General features: G+C 45.7%; 1 protein-coding gene across 5 annotated transcripts in view; it reads left to right on the plus strand.

Moving 5' to 3' along the window:
• The window catches only part of LOC135917120 (uncharacterized), a 55,184-nt gene that overhangs the window by 26,273 nt on the left and 7,842 nt on the right, over positions 1 to 21,069 (plus strand). For 3 of the 5 annotated variants that reach the window (XM_065450609.1, XM_070532115.1, XM_070532118.1), the window contains exons 2-9: positions 13,034 to 13,095; positions 13,188 to 13,373; positions 15,517 to 15,652; positions 17,961 to 18,026; positions 19,110 to 19,169; positions 20,071 to 20,112; positions 20,175 to 20,228; positions 21,009 to 21,053. In XM_065450609.1, coding sequence (XP_065306681.1) covers positions 13,034 to 13,095; positions 13,188 to 13,373; positions 15,517 to 15,652; positions 17,961 to 18,026; positions 19,110 to 19,169; positions 20,071 to 20,112; positions 20,175 to 20,228; positions 21,009 to 21,053 — 651 coding nt within the window. Of the gene's footprint in view, positions 1 to 13,033; positions 13,096 to 13,187; positions 13,374 to 15,516; positions 15,653 to 17,960; positions 18,027 to 19,109; positions 19,170 to 20,070; positions 20,113 to 20,174; positions 20,229 to 20,783; positions 20,820 to 20,912; positions 20,951 to 21,008; positions 21,054 to 21,069 lie in introns of all 5 variants that reach the window. The other 2 variants (XR_010569189.1, XM_070532119.1) reach the window with 2 other exon arrangements.

Raw genomic sequence — 21,069 nt, forward strand, 5'->3', positions numbered from 1 at the left:
CCGCTCTTTGTAACACAGAAAACGGCTCCGCATCGCCCTCGGAGGAACGCTGCCAGTCAGCACATGTTGTTGGTGTTAACGCTGATTCTGACAGCGCATCCGTTAGATCAGTAGCCGAGGAACTGTCAGTATGCAGCAGCGACGGAACCAATCGTCAACTGCCAGGGGCAAGTGACGACGACGACTGTCCAGCGTCCCATCTAGAAGCCGGCGTCAAGGTTGGCTTCACGGTTTCAAGGCCGCCTCTGGGGTTCCAAGCGTGGTTACCTTCTTGGACTACTCGGCATGCCATCCCACTCACTGCGGTATCAGAACTTATTGTGCAGTTGCAGAATGTGTGCAACGTGGATGTTCCGTCTGGCGCAAGAACACTGCTCAGTACGCCGAGGCGTACTCCGACACGTAGTGTGCCGCCTGGCATATATATTCACTTCTCCCTTGCAAAAACACTTGAATGGTTACAGCTGCAAAAAACTTTACTGGTGGGACAAGGCTTGAGCTGCTTTTTTACATCGACGGTATGCGTGTTGGCAGCAGCACCACTGAACAATTCTGGCCCATCCTTGGAAGCTGTGTGAGCTGGGCTCACGTTCTGTGTTTATGATTGGCTGCTACCAAGGAAAGGGAAAGCCTCATTCTGTGGAAGCCTTCCTTTCGGAGTTTGTGGTGGACCTGGCCAGAGCCATTAACACTGGCGCCACATCGAATGGTCACCACTTTCATATGCACGTGAAAGGATTTATTTGCGACGCGCCAGCAAGAGCATTTGTGCTTGGTATTAAATATCACGCTGGATACCGTGGCTGCAGCCAGTTCCAGCACAAGGGGCTGTATTGCATGGGCAAAGTGGTTTTCCCTGATACCGAAGCACGCGGACAGCTAGGACTTTGAGACAAGAGCTTGCCCTGAGCCTCCCGTGAACAACACACCACTCTCGGAACTTCCCATTGGGTTAGTAAGCCAGGTCCGATACGAGGACAGGCATATGGTGTGCTTGGGCGGGCAGAAAAAACTCTTACAGTTGTGGAAAAGAGAAAGCAGGCCTTCTTTCAAACTACGGCCAGATGAAATTTCCAATTTGTCAAGAAAGTCGGTAAACATTGGTAGCATATACGTCTGCCAAGAATTCGCCCGCAAACCGCAATCTCTACATGACCTGAGCTCGTGGAAGGCTACCGAGTACCGGCAATTCCTTTTGTACACAGGTGCGGTAATAATGCAACGCTGCTTAGATCGCCAAAGGTATGGCAACTTCTTGGCGCTGCATCCTGCCATTACAATTTTGGCTTGCCAGCAGTTGTGCCACAGCATGAACCAGTACGCCACAAGCTGCTGGTATTCTTTGTTCGTACGCTTAGCCAACTGTACGGGCAGCAACATGTCACGTGCAATGTCCATCGCCTCGTACACCTCGCTCAGGATGTCCGGAAATTTGGCCCCCTGGACTGTTTCAGCGCCTTTAGGGCAGAAAACTACATGAGTCAAATGAGACGACTCATTCGACCTGGGAAACATCAGCTGCAGCAGCTCTACAGGCGCGTGCACGAGAAGTATCAAGCCACCTGCGCTACACTTTCATCCACTGTCACGCCAGAATTGCAGTTGAAACAGCCGCACGAAGGAGTGTTGCTGCCGCAGAATTGTGCTGGTACGCAGCACTCGGTAGCACACATTCAAAGCGTTGTTTTGAAGACAAGTGAGGCTGACAATTGTGTTCTTTTGGATGGAACGGTCATAATAGCCGATAGTTTAGTTTTTGGTTCGGATGCCCGCACGCCAATGGTAGTCCGCCGAGCCTTCAGCAGGAGGAAAGACCTGTATGACTCCCCGATTCCTACCAGTGTGTTTGGAATATCAAAAGTGTCATCACTAAATGTGACAACGAGCTCCTGGAAAATGAGCAGCGTCGCATGCAAATGCTTCTATATCCCCGCTGGACAAGGTAGCCTTCCCGTGTTTCCTCTTATTCACAGTACAGTGATATGAATACCTTACCTACCTAAACAACTAAATTTTTTTACTGCTGAAGCACGACTGCAGTACAGTTTTCGTGCGTACGAAGCTAACATATTGTGCCCAATCGTCTGAATAATGAAAACTGCGGTTTTAATATAAACAGAAGCTGCATTTTATTTCCTCCTTGCGTAATATAAAGAGAATGCAGCAAACGTTTTCCACTACTCTAGCATGTACATGTTCACAATGCTTTGCATAAGTACGTATGAAGTTAACCATATATATATATATATATATATATATATATATATATATATATATATATATATATATAATGAGTGTATGTGTGTGTGCACGCGTTCAACTACATATGAAATTTTACGTTATATCTACGCATATGCAATACAATAAGCGTCCATTATTCATCAGACAACGCGCTTCCCCCTGAGACGCATGAACAACTTGGAGCTTGGCTCCAGAGCGCTGATCCATGCAAGTCACGTGCAGCATAAATAAAAGTATCGAGTTATTACGCGTACATCACTTTTGGTGCCACGGGAGAAACACATCAGTACAGTTCTTTCTTGTAACGGTGCTTCGTAGAAAGTGTGGCAACGAATTCTATACTGTGAGCACAATAGTCGCGAGCGAGTAGTCGGAACGAGCGAGCGAACAAAAGAACGCGAGAAAAAGCGAGCGAGAGAGGAGTGAAATATAGTTAGCGTGTGAGCGAACGAACGAACGCGTGAGCGTTTTCCTTGCAGATCAACAGTCCGACGACGGACCACCTACGACAGAACAACTACGAAAACATCCGACGGAGACAGAAAGTTATTCGCTTTAATAGTTCTGAAAGTCGTTGTTATAGGCTCGCCATGCTTGGGCGCAGAGCGTGGTTTGATCGCACCTATATAGAAGCGCCGATTGTTTTTAACATGCTGCAACCACAATGACGCGGCACTGAAAGCGGAAAGCGTCCGAAATGAGAGGGGAAAATGAAAGGCCTGCGGAACGCACAGTGGCAACTTCCAGGTCGCCACTCATGTTGCAGGTGGAGTGGCAAAAGAACAAAGGAAGAGCGCGCGGCGTCTGGCTCTGCGCAACATGATTCACGGGTCGAGAACTACAAAAGCGCAATGTGCACGACACGCGAGACGCGTAAAGCCGCTTAAACTTCTTAAAGGGAAGCTGAAGAGTCTGTCGAATTCCAAAAGACGCTCATATACGGATGCGGGAACCTTATAAACAATGTAGGTAAAATTTGGGTTTTTTTTTCAGTTAGGAGCTACGTAATCGTCGGTTGAAATTGCGCTGTAGCTCCGCCCCCCGTTGAGTGAGCGAGCGGAGCGGAGACTGGAAACCGCGGTGTTGTGACGTCAACTCTGTTTCGTTCCTTCGCAGCGTCCGCGACCGTGCCTGACCGCGCTTGTTTCTGCGTGCGTACCATCGTAATCTGCTTCGATCGACCCTGCATTCCTTTGTTGGTGCATCTGCGTGTATGTAGAGTGGTAGTCAACGTGCGTGGTAGTCAACGTGAGTGGTAATCAACGTGAGTGGTAGTCAACACTAAATTCAGCCAGTTCAGATAAGGTGCCCGTTGATTCCGGCGTCCCCCAAGGATCAGTTCTTGGTCCGCTTCTGTTTTTACTTTACATAAATGACATTGTGGATCACATTTCTGTGGGTATTAGGTTGTACGCTGATGACTGTGTTCTGTACGAAAAAATTTCCTCTGTTGACGATCAAATTAGACTGAATGATGCCTTTAAAAGCATAGTAACATGGTGCAATGATTGGCAAATGGAAATTAACTTCGATAAAACTGTCTTTATGAGAATATCGTTAAAAAACAAGCCTTTATTGTACAACTACAATACCGAAAACATCATGCTTTCTGAAGTAACCGCATATAAATACCTTGGCCTCTGGATTACTAACACTCTCTCGTGGAACAAACATGTTGACATTGTCACGGCAAACTGCCTTCGAAAACTATTTTTCCTAAGACGCTCTCTAAAATTCGCTACGCCTCCTGTGCGGTTTCTTTCTTACAATGCCATCATTCGACCAATGTTGGAATACGCAATTGTCATATGGGATCCCTTTACTAAAAGAAACATTACTAAACTAGAAAAAGTTCAAAAAAGGGCAGTACGATTCATATATAATTCGTATGGTCGCACTTCAGTTACGGAGCTTCTCAGGAGAAGTGGATTGCCACCTGTGACACAAAGGAACCAAACATGCCGTTTAAAGTTTTTATTTCAGCTCATAAAGGGGCACTACAACATTGATAGATCACGATTTATCACTTTCTCTACTGGTTATGCTACACGTCATCGACACTCACAGACAATAACACCGTTAATTACTAAAAAGAATTGCTTCAAATTTTCCTTTTTCCCCAGAACTATTGTTGAATGGAATAATCTTACTAATGACGTTGTAACTCAATGCTCATTGCCATTATTTGAATCGCACCTATGTTTATGTAGCGAGTGATTTTCTATGTTATTCAGTAACTGCTTGCATTTGTACATCGCGAGTGACCTATGTTATGTATCGCTGTATATTTACTTGGATGTTTTTCACTTTGTATCCACCCTGCTAAGGTCCTGGTAACAGGACCGCAGTATCAATAAATAAATAAATAAAAACGTGAGTGGTAGTCAACAGATGAAGGTCACTACACGTACTGCATGAACCGGGAAGCTTTTCACGCGTTGAAACCGTCTTTGTAGATTGCCGACAGCTTTGGACAGCGCACTAATGCCGACGATCGCATCCCCGCTTATGTTCCACGAGGAGGCATGCAGGAATACAACACTACAGTTGTTTGACCGAAAACGAGCTCACTAGATCGGCGAAAGATCGGCCAGATCACTAGATCGCTTTGCAAAAAACATACTCACCAAAGAGCATTTCCAACACGAGGAGATCCCAAGATTTTGCTTTCGTTCGCGTCGAAAGCACTTCTCGCACCAGCATCGTTTGCTTCTTCGAGAGGCCGGCTCTTCGCAATCGGCTCGTACATGTAGGGAGTAATGCCGAACTCCTCAGAAAAACGCAGTCTCTCTAAATTTTCCATTACCGTCTCAGAAAAACAGCACCAAACTACCTGGCACCGCGCTTCATGTGTAGCGGCAGCGGTCGGTTAAGGCCGATCCACACGGCGGACCAAATTGCTCTTTTGGACCGCGGTCCGCGCATCACATGATAGAACGTCACCAGTTCGTGCGCACCGCCGTTGGCCCGCGCAAGACCGCGGCCCTCGCTGTCCAACAAATCGCCGAGGCTTTTCCCGCTTCCGTTTTGGCGGCGGACCGCATGCAAACCGCAGCGATTTTGGCTTAGCCAACGAATGTTGTCCGGCAACAGAGTGTCGTCAGCCAAATCCAATCTAGTTTTCGGCTCAGCAAAAGCCAGTCAAGCCAGTCGTTACAGTGTACTAGAATAGTACACTGTACAGTCGTTTCATGTCCGCCGTTCCGCCTACACCTACGTGCAGCAGATATATTATTTAAACACAGTGTCCTCTTGGAGTGACGAGGAGGTTTTTTCATTTTGTATGCCTCGTTGAGCAGTTCCCGGCTTTGTGGGACTCGAGCCGGAATGATAACAATGATAACACTCTGGCCGAGAGTGTAGCTGGTTGGTCTGCTCTGCCGTCTGCTATGGCGGTCCGCCGTGTGGATGTGCTCTGCGCCGGACCGGACCGCGCCAGGCCGTGACGTCGCATCACGTGACCGAGCGGCCCGCGAACTTGGTCCGTCGTGTGGATCGGCCTTTACTAGAGTTGACGTCACGAGGCGCACCGACCAATCACAGGCGGAAACGAGACGCGCGAGCTGGGCGTGTCCGCTGCTGCACTTTTCGTCGAAATAAAATATATTTGCGCTTTCTTTCGCTCAATTTCGATACGATATTCGAATTCGGAGGGTTGAAAACCATTATGTACAGATGTTCACTCATTTTTCTGGAAAACCTTTCAGCTTCCCTTTAATGTAGCGACACTCTCCTCCTCCGCCTTCACTCCTCCTCGTTTCTTCTCTCTTTCACGCTCTCTTCTCGACAGTGGCGCCTACACTGCTCGAGCGTAGCAACGGCGCTGTAGGGGTTGGAGGACGGACTTCGCGGATGAAAACCACAACTTGGGAGGATTTATTCTACATTCTATACAGGGAGGTGAGCGTCAAATATCAGACGTACAGTCATTACGGGCCGGCAGCAACTCGGACGCTGCGGCCCGCGGCAAGAAGTTCGAGAGAGGTGAATCAGGGAAACAGGGAATGTCCCAGAATCCTCAGGTCTCTCTGGAAGGCTTCTTATAAACCCTTCGAGCACTGCAAGTCACGTCATGTTTGACCAATGGGAGAGTCCGCTCCGATGACGCCACTTTCAGCCAATGGTAGGCGCCCGTGTCGCGGTGTCACACCTGGCGGCTCGCTGTGGTCTTGCCTCGCAGACTGGCAATGCACTTCTAACGAGGAGAAGGAGGGGGCTGCTCATGCTCCATTGTTGGAGGCCCACCTGCTAATCCCGGCGACGCACGAACTTGTTGGCACGTGAACTTGTTGCCTTAAACTTGTTTGCTCGGCCGCTTCTCTGGAATGCGCTTTCCTGCTTCTGCATTCCTCAATTAGCTGTGCTGCGACTCGAAGTGGTTTGGGGAACTTGAAGTAGTCGCAGGAAACAGCTCCATATCTAACAGCTCGTCCTCGCCGCGGTTGTTCTGAATGGCCGGTGAACTCAATTCGCTGGCCATGAGGAACGCTGAAAGAAGCTGCAGGGTACTGGGGTCGAGCCTCGTTTGACAACCCTCGGGATCCTGGGCCCTGGAGAACATACGTCAAACAAACCAAACAACACAGCGCTGCACCACGCGTAAGCGCAGGCTCTTCACCCCTGACTCGCCAGGCTATTACTGAGTCAAAATCAACCCTGATCTTTTAGTTCCCCAATTTTGACAAAGCAGTTCCAACCACCCTTCCAAACAGCTATCCATTTCTCCTCGATTGCCGACAAGACCAGAGTACTATTGTTGTTGCAAAACAAAAGGGTCGTTGACGATGCAAACAACAAATGAAAACAGCCGAACATAACTTAAGTGGCCTAACTACACGAACAGCATGTTTCCAATCTATCGCAGTGGCGTACTTATCGCACGTAATGGTGCCACTGAACAATCTGGTCAACCTCACAAGTACGTAATCACAAGCGCACTAGCCTTGTGGTCACTAAACAGAACACGTACTTGCGTTGTAGGCAAACTTTTCATTTACGCTTACTCACGTTTCTTCCCTGAAAGTCCTACAGGACACGTGACATAAACTAACAATTAAACTTGCGGGACTTACACACTCCGCAGAACTCTTAAAATGATGCGTCTTCTACTAACTCTTTCCCCGCACGCTCACTAAAGAAGTCAGAATACGGCTGCCCTCCACACACACTAGCAACCCAGTCATAAATCTGCTTCCTTCCGTCCACACAGGACACGCGCTAAAGGAACTAAGAACGCCTCTCAGTGCAACTCATGCACTCACTGAAAATCTACGCGCTTAACCTTAGAAAATTCAAAAACACTTAAAAAGAAAGAAGGTTAAATAAAACACACGCGCGTTACGATAGGCCTCTCAACAAGAACCTTGACCCTCAGGTTACTCACACACACAAAAAAAAAGGCCTATCTACTTATTAATGAGCATCTCGCGAGACTACATGTTTACTTAAAACGCATCTTTCAAATCTCGAGCTTCTCAAACGAAAACACAAACAAAGCTCATACCTTTACATATTGAAAGAAAACCTAGTCTCAAATCACGAAATTTTCCGATGCCCAAAAATAAAACAAGACACTTCATTTCTACGGAAGCGCTCCAGGCCTCCTTTTCCAAACGCTTCCGTCTGACTCATACTTTGAGTCGAACGCGGGGTGGACGTGGTCTGAAAGCTACTCTGGCTGCCGAGAGACAACAAAAGGGCTGATTCACTATCAGCTCCCCCAAGACGTTACGGTCTCCTGCCAATTTGCGTCCTCGCGCCCCGCTTTCAACACAAACTCGATTGACCGCGTCGCTACTCCCCACCTGGTGTCGTCCTGCCACCTTGCGTTTCTTCGAACTGCACGCTGAGCTATGAAAAGAACTAGGGAACGACGAGTAGTTTAACAGCCTCGTGCCCTTTGTCCGCGTCCGTGCAGAACATTCTTCGCGGTCCCCCTTTGACCGGTGGCTTGAACTTGTTCGATGCGTCAGCATCGTCCGTGACGACCGTACCTTTTTCCTCGCGCCCTGCCCATTTGGGTTTCTCGCCATCTTTGGCGGCGCGACATTAATTACCGTCTTCCGGTCTTTACTGCGCTTCTTTTTACGGCGCTTTCTCTTCGCACTCACTTTCATGTCGCCTTCTCGTGCCTCGTGCTGGCCGGTACACATCTCGTCGGCCCGGATCGGTCTCTTACCCGCACAGTCTAAGTGATTTACATTTAAATCTACTCTCACTTTGCCTCGACTGGCGGACAGCCCAACCGACTCTGGAACAATGCAGCAGGCTTTACTCGAGTAAGACAACTCGCACTCTTGCGAACTGCCCTCTACTACATTGCCCAGCACACGCTGTGCATCGGCACACAGCCCGTCGGTATCGATCGCTGTCTCACGCGCACAGTCCGAATGATTCCTAATTAAATCATCCCTATCTAGGCTACCTAGACTGGCGGAGAGCCGCACCGATCCCTGAACCATGCAGTTGTATTCTCTTGAGCTACGCAGCTCGCAATCCTGAGAATTACCCTCAACTGCACCGCTCAGCTCGCACTTCACTTCTGCACGCACATCTGGCTCGACATGGGTGCTCGCGTCCGTCGGGTCAGGAGTACCCTTTTCTTCGCTAGCAACCTCGCTAACATTACCAGCGACGCACACCCTCGGTAACTGTGCCAATTTGTTCGCAGCTGGCCTAGCTGTCTCTACAGTCATCTGTTGGCACAGCACCTCGTCGCTCTCACTCTGGCCTTTAACGGCCTCTATTGCTACTAAGGCATCGTTAGCAGCTAGCCTTTTCCCTTTACTTATGAATCTGCAGCCAATCTCACAGGCACTACTCTTTTCGTCGGCTTCTGGCGAAAATCTGCTAGATGCTTCCTCATTCTTTCGCTCTGTACTACCTACAGAATTCTCAGACAGCCGTTGTCTCTGTGCCAATAACTGATCACAATGCTGTATCTCTTTGATCAGTGCTGCCTTCTCTCTCTCATACTTTTCCTCTCGCTCACGTTCGCGTTCATTCTCACGTCCGTGACGCTCACACCTAAGAGTAAGTTCTTGAAGCTCATGCTTCCGTTCATTCTCGCGTTTTTCACGCCTACTCTTACTCTTAAGTTCACGACGCTCTCGCAAACGTACACGACGCACACGCTTCCGTGGCTCCTGTATCACTTCCCAAGCAAGCTCAATGCTTTTATCATCATTGCCACTATCTTCAATCGCCTTTATGATAGCTGGCGTTTTCATCCGTTCGTCCGCCTCAACTCCCAAATCGTCGCACACCAACAACAAGTCTAACCTCGTCAACCTTCTAAGATCCATGGCAGCTGCCCCGACAGGTGGTTAAAACTGTTTTCCTTAATTAATTTGTGCAAACACGCAATGCAACAAATTCCCGATTCCCAGAACTATCAAAATTGAACACACAACCTTTGAGTCTGGCGAATCATAAGGAAAAAAACCACGCGCTCACTTACGGTTGCAGCACCCTGCCATCCGGTTCATTTGTCCGCTGTTCCCGTTTCCTCCGGACTCCCTGGGTCGAAGGCTCGCTCCTTCTTCGCTACTCCCAGTTTCTTCGGACCTCTTCAGACGAAGGCTCTCTCTTCTTCGCTCTTCCCGGTTCCTTAGGATCTCTCTCGACGAAGGTTTATCCGTAGCGCTGCCACCAGCTGATGCATTCGGAGGCGATCCTACCGCTGCCAACCAGATGTAGGGGTTGGAGGACGGGACTTCGGGATGAAAACCCAAACTTGGGAGGATTTATTCTACATTCTATACAGGGAGGTGAGCGTCAAATATCAGACGTACAGTCATTACGGGCCGGCAGCAACTCGGACGCTGCGGCCCGCGGCAAGAAGTTCGAGAGAGGTGAATCAGGGAAACAGGGAATGTCCCAGAATCCTCAGGTCTCTCTGGAAGGCTTCTTATAAACCCTTCGAGCACTGCAAGTCACGTCATGTTTGACCAATGGGAGAGTCCGCTCCGATGACGCCACTTTCAGCCAATGGTAGGCGCCCGTGTCGCGGTGTCACACCTGGCGGCTCGCTGTGGTCTTGCCTCGCAGACTGGCAATGCACTTCTAACGAGGAGAAGGAGGGGGCTGCTCATGCTCCATTGTTGGAGGCCCACCTGCTAATCCCGGCGACGCACGAACTTGTTGGCACGTGAACTTGTTGCCTTAAACTTGTTTGCTCGGCCGCTTCTCTGGAATGCGCTTTCCTGCTTCTGCATTCCTCAATTAGCTGTGCTGCGACTCGAAGTGGTTTGGGGAACTTGAAGTAGTCGCAGGAAACAGCTCCATATCTAACAGCGCCAACATGCGCTCCTCGTCCCTCCGTAGGCGCTTCTCCAGTAAAAATGACGCTTATGCATGGCGCGAGGGCCCACGTGATGCTATTAGGCCAATAGCGACGCGGCGTCGGCCTCGACTAGAGCGCGCGAGGAGGAGGCGGCATTCTACAAAGCGTGCCGCTACTTTACGAAGTTTAAGGGGCTTTGAAGACGCGCCCACTAAGGCGCCACACCACGGTGCGTCAGCCTCTTCGCAAGGTGGCGATACCGTCGTCACATCGGTTACAAGACCAAGCATGTGACCAAGGCGCCCACGTGATTCGTGAAGACGGGCGAGCCGGGCATACTTGCTTCACCGCACTCGCATTGCTCTGTGGTGTGTTTGGGGCTGTGCTGAATGTGCTGCCGTTGCCCTTTGTCATGTAAGTGCTGCAATGTTTTGCTGTCAAGAAAACGATATTCTGTGATGAGTTTGCGTTGTGCGATCTCTTTGTAGGTTTTAATTTGGAAATCAGTAGTGTTTTCAATTGGCATGTGACCAAGGCGGCCACGTGATTCGTGAAGCCGGGCGAGCCGATTATAGTTGCGTTATCGCACTCGCATGGCGCTGTGGTTTGTTTGCGGCTGTTTGTAATGTGCTGCCGCTTCCCTTTGTCGTGTAAATGTTGCAGTGTTTTGCTGTCAAGAAAACGATATTCTGTGATTAGTTTGGGTTGCGCGATCTGTTTGTGTGGCTTTAATTTGAAAATCAGTAGTGTTTTCAATTGCAGGGTGCTGAGTGAAGGGCACTAATCAGCTCTTCAAGTTCATGGTCATGTTATGTTAGGCGCCTTTTCTATGACGTTGTAATTCAGGCGTTAAGGGCAGTGCAACGACGAACGTTAGAGGGACGAAATGGTGCTTGTCTGTCCCAGCGTCGGGATCGGCCACTATGCGTGATCCTAACAAGAAGCCGCGTTTTGGAGAATGCGAAGAAAGGCGGGAAAATTGCTGTCTCTGCGCATCTTGCCGATCTCCGCAGGAGAGCCGTCATCGTGGTATTTTAGTCTCCCGTTTAGCAAGGATGTTGCAGACAAGAGATTTGTTACAAACGGGCTTTTCTTTAATGATTCAGGACTAGTATGGTATCCCAAGCGGTGAGGTCAAGTGCCCGCCCTATTTTCTTCCCCCGCGCTACTGCACAATGACAGAATTTTGCGTGCACCATACCGTGCTGTTATCGTTTGCGCTTCAGGTTCTCGATTGTGTTTTGAGCCCCTTTACCCACGTGATGGGTATTTCATGGTCTTACGGGGAACTTGTGTCCAATATATGAAACGGCCAAATTCGATTTTATTTGACGCGTCAAATGGTAGCAATATATTGAGCCCATGGTGTCTTTGTGCTTGTTATCAATTTTTCTACTTGGCGAATGGATACCGCATGTACGCTGCATAACTCGCTTGTGGATACTGCGTGTGCGCTTCGGCTATCCCCTTGGTATAAAATAACTTGTATGCTCCAGGTAGTACAATTGTTTGCAGTTTGGGACATGTGTCGGACTGTACGCTGTGCGCCCTTCGCGCTGTACTTAGCCGGCCGCCTGCCAAGTTCGTGCGGGTGCCATGTGTGCGCATGAAGTTTGCGAAGCGCTCGCGCGGTTTTTTCTATTTGTGTTATGTTCGTGCGCTTTGCGCAACAGGGTATGCCGCAGCTTCTTTGTCCGTGTGCAACAAATTTTCCTAGCGTACGTCTGTCCATTATTTGATACCGGTTTCACACGGGACCATTTTGATCGCTATCCAGTGCGTTACAAATCGAATTTCTCGGTCGTGATTGGCTCCTTTGCGCAAGCTGCGCGAGTGAGTGAATCGCATCGGGAATTTCGATCCGGATCGCGCTTAATAGCGATCACGAGCGGTCGTGTGACACCGGTATTACACATGGCTCCTCATTGGCTACGTGCGCCGGACTTCAGCATGGCGCCTTTCTCCGAGTAACTGCGGTGCGGCGCGGGAAGATGGGGAAGGCTGCTCAGCCTGTTCGCACCTTGCAGTGGTTAAATATTCCTCGTTTCACAGACTTTTGCTTCCGGCTTGCCTGATATGCCTCGGGTTAATAATGTTTATGTTAAGAGATCTATGATCTTTCATTTGGCAGATTTTCTTGCGCCACGCTGACGCTAAATTTAGCAAGGCACATTTCTTCGTTTTGCCTCTTTGATGTATGCCTGCTTTGAGCCGTTTTATTATGCGTGCCAGTTTACATGCCGTTTGGAGGTAAAGTATACCTGCAGCAAATTCTTCATTTTTTTGCTTTTGCTAGCAGTGGCTGTCATCGGCAACGTCCGCTGACCTCAGTTACCAATAAGTTAATTACCATGTTGGCGGACGAGGTTAGATTATAGTAATCATGCTTCTACTCTTTCTGGTTTCTGCGATATCAGGTCTCGTTTAATGGTGTCTGCCCAGACTTAAAAACATTGTTTCCTGGAATTTTTATATTAATTGCGTCATTTTTTTCTCTAATCAACACAGTGTTCTCTCAGCCGAAAAAATGGGTGCTTCCGCAGCCACTCCACATTTTGTACCTGAGCAAGGTGAGCACATATGAATTACTTCCGTAAGCTATTGTTATATGGCTGCCTGAAACAGAAGGCAGTTTTACTTTGGACCTGCTTATTGCTTGCAGTTTTCACTATCGTGCGGTTTGTTGGAGACAACCAGGTTGAGGCAGTCCCAACATGTTGGCTGAAAAATGGAATGTGCTTTTGGCCAACTGGCTACTCTCCTTCTCGCCTCAAAAAAGCCATTATGCGCTGCGAAACGCCGGATCGAACATTTGAAAGACACAAGATCAGGGTCATTGGAACAGCAAGTAAGTGTGGGAGGCTTAAGAGTAAATAAATAGCGATCTGTGGCCCCCTCAATGTTACGCTTGCTTGCTTAAGCCATGTACTTTTCATTAACAGTTATTCCAGGATCAGATTGAGCATGCACCTTCTCACATTGTTTTTTGTATGTTAAAAATGTTGACTATGGTGTCGTTGCACACCTTTTTTTTACCCAATTTCCTGTGAAGGAAGGCATTGCCTACTTGATATGCTCTCTACGTTTCCATATTGCACTAGCGATTAGGTCGAGCACGGTTTAATAATGGTAGCAGCATTGCTGCGGGTCACTTTTCTTTGTCTCTGGGTTGAACTGCATAGCTGCGTTGAACAATTTTACTGCTAAGTTTTGGTCTGTGAATGCATTGGCAATGGCTTAAATCGATTTTATGTCCCCTACCTGTCCCAATAGCCATTACTCTGCTAAGCAGTGACATTACATACGTGATAAACAGTAAGTATATGGAAAAGACAGCATGAAAGTATCTCGCATCTTGGGAAAGGCTTCCGTGTTTAAAATAATTGTGGTCGAGGTAAACAGTCACACTCTTTATGAAACGTGATAGTTCCGCCAAAACAGGTGGTTATATTAGTAGTTCGTTGCTCGTGGACTTGTTGAGACTGTGTAAATATTTATGAAAACTAAGTGTCATTAGGTTTATTTATTTATTTATTTATTTATTTATTTATTGGTTCTCCAAGGGCCCCAGGGGCATTACATTAGGGGCAACACAACCTTTTCACACAACCTTTGTAAGTACATGAAATTATCACTACCATTTTCAACCTCAGCACTTCTGGCTCAGCTAAATATTTATTGAAAATATATAACGCCTGATTGTGCCCAATGTTGATGTGGAAAAAAAAATCTGGTTTTAGGTCATCGAAACGGTGCCCGGTTCCTATTACCGATAATTTTCAAACTGCCACTGCAGGTGCAGCTTTTTGTTTTCTTAGAGAGCTTCTAATCTATTTTGCCATCAGCCATGCTATCAGCAGGACATGAGTTGATTTGGATATGCAAGCAAAGCGTTGTAGTTGACTGGGGCACTGACCTCCCGTTGATCACGTTAGAGATAGTTTTGCTTCCACAAGACCCGGCACTGGATGTGTCTGCCATCCTTGCAGGCCAGTCTCTATAGCTTCGCACAATGCCAATTAAGAGCATGCACTCTCAGCTATATCAGTTCAATGCATCAAGGGCCAAGTCGCGTCAAATTGTTCAGAAGTGGAACTATCACGCTGAGCAAACATTTTCTGAAGGCACTGCATTTTCGAAGGGCACTGATTACGTTATTATGGAAAAGTGCTACTAAGATGGAGACTTAGCCAGAACACAGGACAAAGCGCTACTACCAACTGGAAAATTTTATTTAGCAAATGTGTTCTTATATACAGAAAGAACTTACGTCACTATGAAGCAGCGTCATTGAAAACCAGAATTGAATGCGAGATATGAAGACCGAAACACAAGTGCCTCCAATCACAGCCAAGGCATGTGCACAACCCTATTTTAAAATCTCGTGTTGTTTTAAATGAATTCGATTTAAAAAAGGGGTTGTACAAGTGCGTTGGTTGTGATTAAAGGCACTCGTGTTTCAGCCCAACTGACAGCTCTCCTGATTACTTGCAGTCTCGAACGCTGTACTGTTAATAAGCCTTGATGCTGCAATTAGTGGGACATTGTGTGTTGGCTAGGAGTATCAAAAGGTGGCAGAAACAGTAACTGGGTTTCATAAAATGACGGGGTTAATGTCAATTATTGTGAGACTGAAGCCAGGAAATTATTTTGCTGAGCTTTTCAGAGGAGCATTATTTATTGGAATCACCACATATATTTACTACGTTCCTGTCTTAGGGCCTTCTGAAAAAAAATCACTAAAATGTTTCCTAAAAATGGCGACATTTATTTTTCTTTCGCTTTGCAGAAGGACAAATATGAGGTGTGTAATCGGTTACATTACTCATGTGTACATTAAACACTTCAAAAATTATGAGGCTGAAAACCATTGGGGATTGCAGTTGTGCTAGTATGTACATATAATGAATACTATTCTTTCCTTTAAAGCCTGTCGCGTCTGCGATGTCACACCTGCGCCTTCACCTGAGAAATGCACTGTTTCTTTACAGGCACATATAAACGTGCCAGAGAAAAAGCTATCGTCGGTGAGGACACTGAAAACATTGCTTTTACTGATGGGGAGAGAGGCCGAGGCAAACGAAGATATGCGCACAAATACATGGAAGTTTCATGTTCCTGTATGAGGTAACTATTTCTCGGGGGGTGCATAGGTGCTTACGTCTGGGTTCATTCTCTAAGGTGGTTTTGCACCTTTAAATGCAACAGTATTTCTTTACATATCCCCCCATTTATTTTATTGTCGGAAGTAACCCAGCATCGCTGCTGTCTCCAAGTGTAGTCAACATTCACTCATTGTAGTGTCATCCATAGGGCGAGGATGTCGTGCATATCGCAATTACAAAATTTTGCTGATGCTTGGAGAACGTTTGAGTGATGGTTTCAAATAACTGAAACAGGGCCCAGGTGCCCTCTGAAACAATGATTGTCGAGAAAAACCGAATGTCATTGCAGCACTTCCTGAAGAGCTGAGCAGAAAAGCGCATTGCAGCAGATACGGAAAACTCAGCAACAGCAAATCCCAAATAAAACTGGGGAATGTTAATAAAAAAAGGCTGCAGGAAATTCCTGCAGGCTGCAGGAAAAGTAACCTGTTGTAAAGCACTCTGAAAGTCTGATTATGTAATTTATTATATGCAAGGGATGTGCATTAAAGTTGGCAAGATTTACATAGTACTTTAGTAGAAACATCCACTGGTCCTTGTCACTAGAGCAAGTATCCATAGAGCACCATAAAACAAAAACAATGCAAAATCTCGTTAGGAGTGGTCATGAAGTTAAGCACATACAATTTGTATGAAATTCAAAATAAATTTATTCTATATTACTAACCTATAAATCTTAATGCAACTATATCTATAGTGACAAGTCCAGAAGGAACTTGCATGTAACATAGTTGGTTATGCATTATTTTCATTGAATTGATGTGATGAGTACTGCCATCGAACACCTTGAAGTGATAGATGTTTTGTATTGCTTGCCACAAGGTGTGCTGGAATTTTGATGAGGTGTTTTTGCATACGATCCACCTGAGTTGGATTCCTTGAAATTCCAGATATTTTCTTGTGGAGTATTTTGTTTCTAGTAATATGTGCAAAATGTACTTATGTGGTGTCCTCACTGAAATACAGCTAAGATTGGGACGCGAGATTGAGGTAAAAACCGCAATGCAGTGTGGACGAAAGTACAGAAATCAAAGGCAGTAGCGAATTCTGTAACTTGCCTTTGTTCATGTTGTGCAGATTTTATGCGAAGTTCAGGTGCACCAATTGACCCCATACAATGTCTTACTATAAAATCAGAACTGTACGCGTGTGTGTATACGTATTACACTTTCTATTGTAGACTCTTTAAGATGAACTTTCTCTTTTCGAGGAGATATAATAGATTGCTGCTTAGGTTGGGACTACAGGGTAAGGTTTTCATGCTGCATCTGTGTTCATACTTCAAAATAAGTCTAGTGTATTCTTGACAATAATAACTTAGGCTGCATAAGTGACTTTCTTATTTAGCTGCAGCTTGTTATTCACTTATTGTTAACAATATTCAAGAAGGCTAGATGCTTAATCAGAATCTGAGAACCTGCACTTTATTATCTTAAGGCATTAGCTTTTTTTAGCTTCTTGCGTAATTTTGCAATGTCTACAGTGGTAAGGCAACCCTGGAGATGGTGCAGTCTACATTTCTCATGGTTATGTGCCCCTGGGTATGTACCAATGGGTGTCATCATGCCACTTATTATGTGTCATCATTTATAGTCGGCATCATCCGATTCTCGCCACATAGTCATCGCGCCGCTCTCTTTCCATCATTACGCATACCGTCGTCGTGATGTCCTTGTGATCGCTCCATCATCGTAATTCTAGCTTATCATCCAATTCTCGTTATATTGTTATCATATTCATTGCCACGCCATCGTTGTCGCACACTTGTCATCTGATAGTCCTCATGGTGTCGTTGTGCTGTTATGTTATACTACCTTGATAATTTCAGAATTGTCATGCCATCGTCATCATAGTGTTTTCGCCTGCGCCACTGTATCCTTAGAAAGCTAGCGAGTACTCGAGCATAGGAGAGGAGCATAGTAGTTTATCCAAGAATGAATAAAACAACCTTTCTCTGAAATTTCAAGGAAGAAGCGGAACATTTAGACTTCCATGCGATTCGGCGAGCACAAGATGGGGTGTAATATGCCACACCACAGCTTAGGCTCAAACATTCACCTTACGCACATGTAACCATCATGGAAGTTTTTTAAAATTTGTTTGTGAGATGTATGATTTTTACCTACTTCATTGAAATTCACTTGATACACCACATTTGTTTTCCACTTTGTGGAACGTCAGCTTTCACCAGCTCAACGTTACAAGGAAGCTTGATCTACTAATGTGTTTCTGGGACACCACTAAAAGACGAAATTTTGCTTACTTCGCAGGTCACCTAGTTGCAACTCTGACGATGAGGACAATAAGCCACCAGAAACGGCTCCTATTGGGACGTTGTATGTTGACTTCATTTGATTGTATAGTGGGGAAGCATTTGCACAAGTCTTGAAATTATTAGTCAGGGGCTCCCTGTGCTGAAACTAAGTTGCTGTAGATTTAGCAAGGAAAAGATAAAAAGGGGGATAGCGTGATCTTCTTTTTTACTTGAGCAATATGGCACCATACCAATTCGCCAAGCTTAGCATCCAGCTTGGTTGAGCTTAGAACCTTTCTAAAAATTTATTCTGATGGTTAGCACTAGTTCTTGCCACTTACAGCTTCTGTGACAGCTCTGTATGGGATTGTGGCCTAAAAGACAAAAGTAACAGTTTCGTAGACGTGCGTGCTATCTGTAGTCTACATGAAAACTTAGTTTGCAGCTGTCGTGCCTTGTCTAACAGGTTGATCATTAAGTTGAGTTTCTTTCATTGATACAAACTGCACCACAAGACAGGAAACCAGGAAAAAAGATCACAGATGAGCCCAGGTCGTCTGTCCTTTTCTTTCCTTATGTCCTGTATTGTCACACAGTCTGTATTTATTCGTACCCGCCGTGGTTGCTCAGTGGCTATGGTGTTGGCTGCTGAGCACGAGGTCGCGGGATCGAATCCCGGCCACGGTGGCCGCATTTCGATGGGGGCGAAATGCGAAGACACCCGTGTGCTTAGATTTAGGTGCACGTTAAAGAACCCCAGGTGGTCGAAATTTCCGGAGTCCTCCACTACGGCGTGCCTCATAATCAGAAAGTGGTTTTGGCGCCTAAAACCACATACTTTAATTTTTTTGTATTTATTCATGTCAACTAGCTCAGCAATCATCATGCAAACATGTGATTTCATTTGGAGAGGTCATGCTTGCACTGCATGTGTATGGGCGTTTATGTGTTTGAGGTTGTGCCTTTCACCCTGTTCTCATTTTGCTCATAGTGTGTTGCAGTTTATGGCATTCATAATTCCAAACAGACACTGTTATTACAGTGCTGTGAAACAAATCTAGCACATGCTGAAGCGCAGCTCGTTAATGGCGCACAGGCCTGATTATAGACAGGAATCTGTCATTTTTGATTCTACAAGCTCTTTGTTTTTTGCTTCCTGTGGCAGCTGCGTGGATAGCCCTGAAGATTACAGCTCTGCACCACAGGCCAAACGTGTGACTGGGAGGTAAAGTTCCAATCCTTGACTAATTTGCAGTTTTTTAAGCTTGTGTTACTAGTAAAGTGATGCCATCTTCGCATCGGTTTTATTTTATATGCTTCTGTAGAGGGACAATATTTATTTTTTGGATTGTTATTTGGTTGTGCACTAATTTTCTTCAGCTTTTGTTGCAGTGATTTACTGGAAATACAATGCGTGTGCCTGATTTTTCTGCTCTAGTAAGGTCTCCATCCTCAATCAAAGGCTGAGAACAATATTCATTTATTGGCGTTGCTTATGGCTAGATATAAATAATAATTTGATAAGAAATTCAGAGCATAGGGAGTCAACGGTGGCAGAATAGTTAAAGGGGATTTTGATTGCAGCAACATGTTACCAATTCAATTCTGCCATCGAGTACCACAGCAGCTGGGGCATAACACGTGTGCGCTTGGGTAAGCTTTCTTGCGCTAGTATTTTCCACTCTTCCTGCAGGCCTGATTCTAAAAGCAACTGTTATGAATAGGCTCATAGTTCACCGTAAGTTGGACTTTGGTCATCCCATAGTAGACCACCAAAATTTTGCAGTGTCTGTGGTATTCAGCTGTTATAGGCGTGTTATTACTGGTTCACTAACAAGCCATGTTGTTTACAATTAGTGAGGATGATTTGCAAATTGCCTCCATGCAGACATCCAAGCAAGTCTCTGATATGTGATTGACAAGTGTAAATTTCAGGTCCTGCATAATATTCAAGCTGCTTGGGTGTTCCTTTGTAGCAATGCCTCATGAACTAGTGGCGATATTTAATTCAATAATATGAAGCTCACAACTATTCGATACGACAGAAAATAAGCATCATTACTATGTTTCTAACTTCTTATGTGTTCAGAGCAGAGTTTTGTATGCACTACTATCTTCACATTCAGTATGCAGATTCCTGCTTCCCAAGAAACAACAAGGCCCACTGGGTATGCACCTTTTATAATGACAAAATCAGTGAATTCGTTATAACAATTTCTTGTGGGTGCAGGGATAGCTACATGTCTTCGGCTGACTGGTGCTCAGCAATTGGATCATATAATATGTAAGTTGAAATGTTGTTCAAGTGGCCATATTAACTATTCATAACTCTGCAGAAACTGTCATTCACCTGCATTAGTCACCTAGGTCTTTACATGACAATTAGGTCTATTTTATTGTTCTAAAATACAGGTAGTCCAGCTACTTGTTACTATGAAGACATAACAATGTTTATGTTATGCAAAACTACGATTCTACCACATTTGTGAGGTCATAATCCTGCCTGCTGGTTGTATCTGCTGCGGTATTATTTTTCATGAGTTTCTTTCCTGTGTTTGATATTTCCTCTGCTTAAAAGTTCAGCCAGTGACTCTATCATATAACCACGAGTCACTACATTTGGCAATTTTGAGTGCAGTAATATGTGGCTTTGGCCACGTTCTGCCTTACTGCAAGCAGCGCCTGTCTTTGACTTCTATATTGTACTTCCCTGCAACCTGGCCATAATAGTTGTCTGCATTATTAAGGAAAGTATGTTAACGTTGTTTCGAACAAGTTATTTGTGAGACTACTTGAAGTGTTTTGCCAGTGCATATAATTTTGAATACAACTTTTGCAGTCCACAGTTGAGTGAAGAAACCGAAAGGCTGACAGGGTATGCTCACATATTTTATGTTTAGCACAAGGCATTTCACTACAATTCACGCCTCTTTTCTATTGTACAAATGAGCTTTTCGGATTTTGACAGAGTCACCAGGAATATCTTCCGGCTGCCTTAACGTATGTGTAAGTTGAAAACCATTTTTACTAGCTGCCTTGCTAAATCTATTGTCTTTTTGTATAGGAGCCATCATTCTTCAGAATTGCTGAGGCCAGCATATTACTACCAGTAAGTGCATTTTAAT

Source organism: Dermacentor albipictus, chromosome 1 (genome assembly GCF_038994185.2).
Source record: "Dermacentor albipictus isolate Rhodes 1998 colony chromosome 1, USDA_Dalb.pri_finalv2, whole genome shotgun sequence".
Taxonomy (NCBI): Eukaryota; Metazoa; Arthropoda; class Arachnida; order Ixodida; family Ixodidae; genus Dermacentor; species Dermacentor albipictus.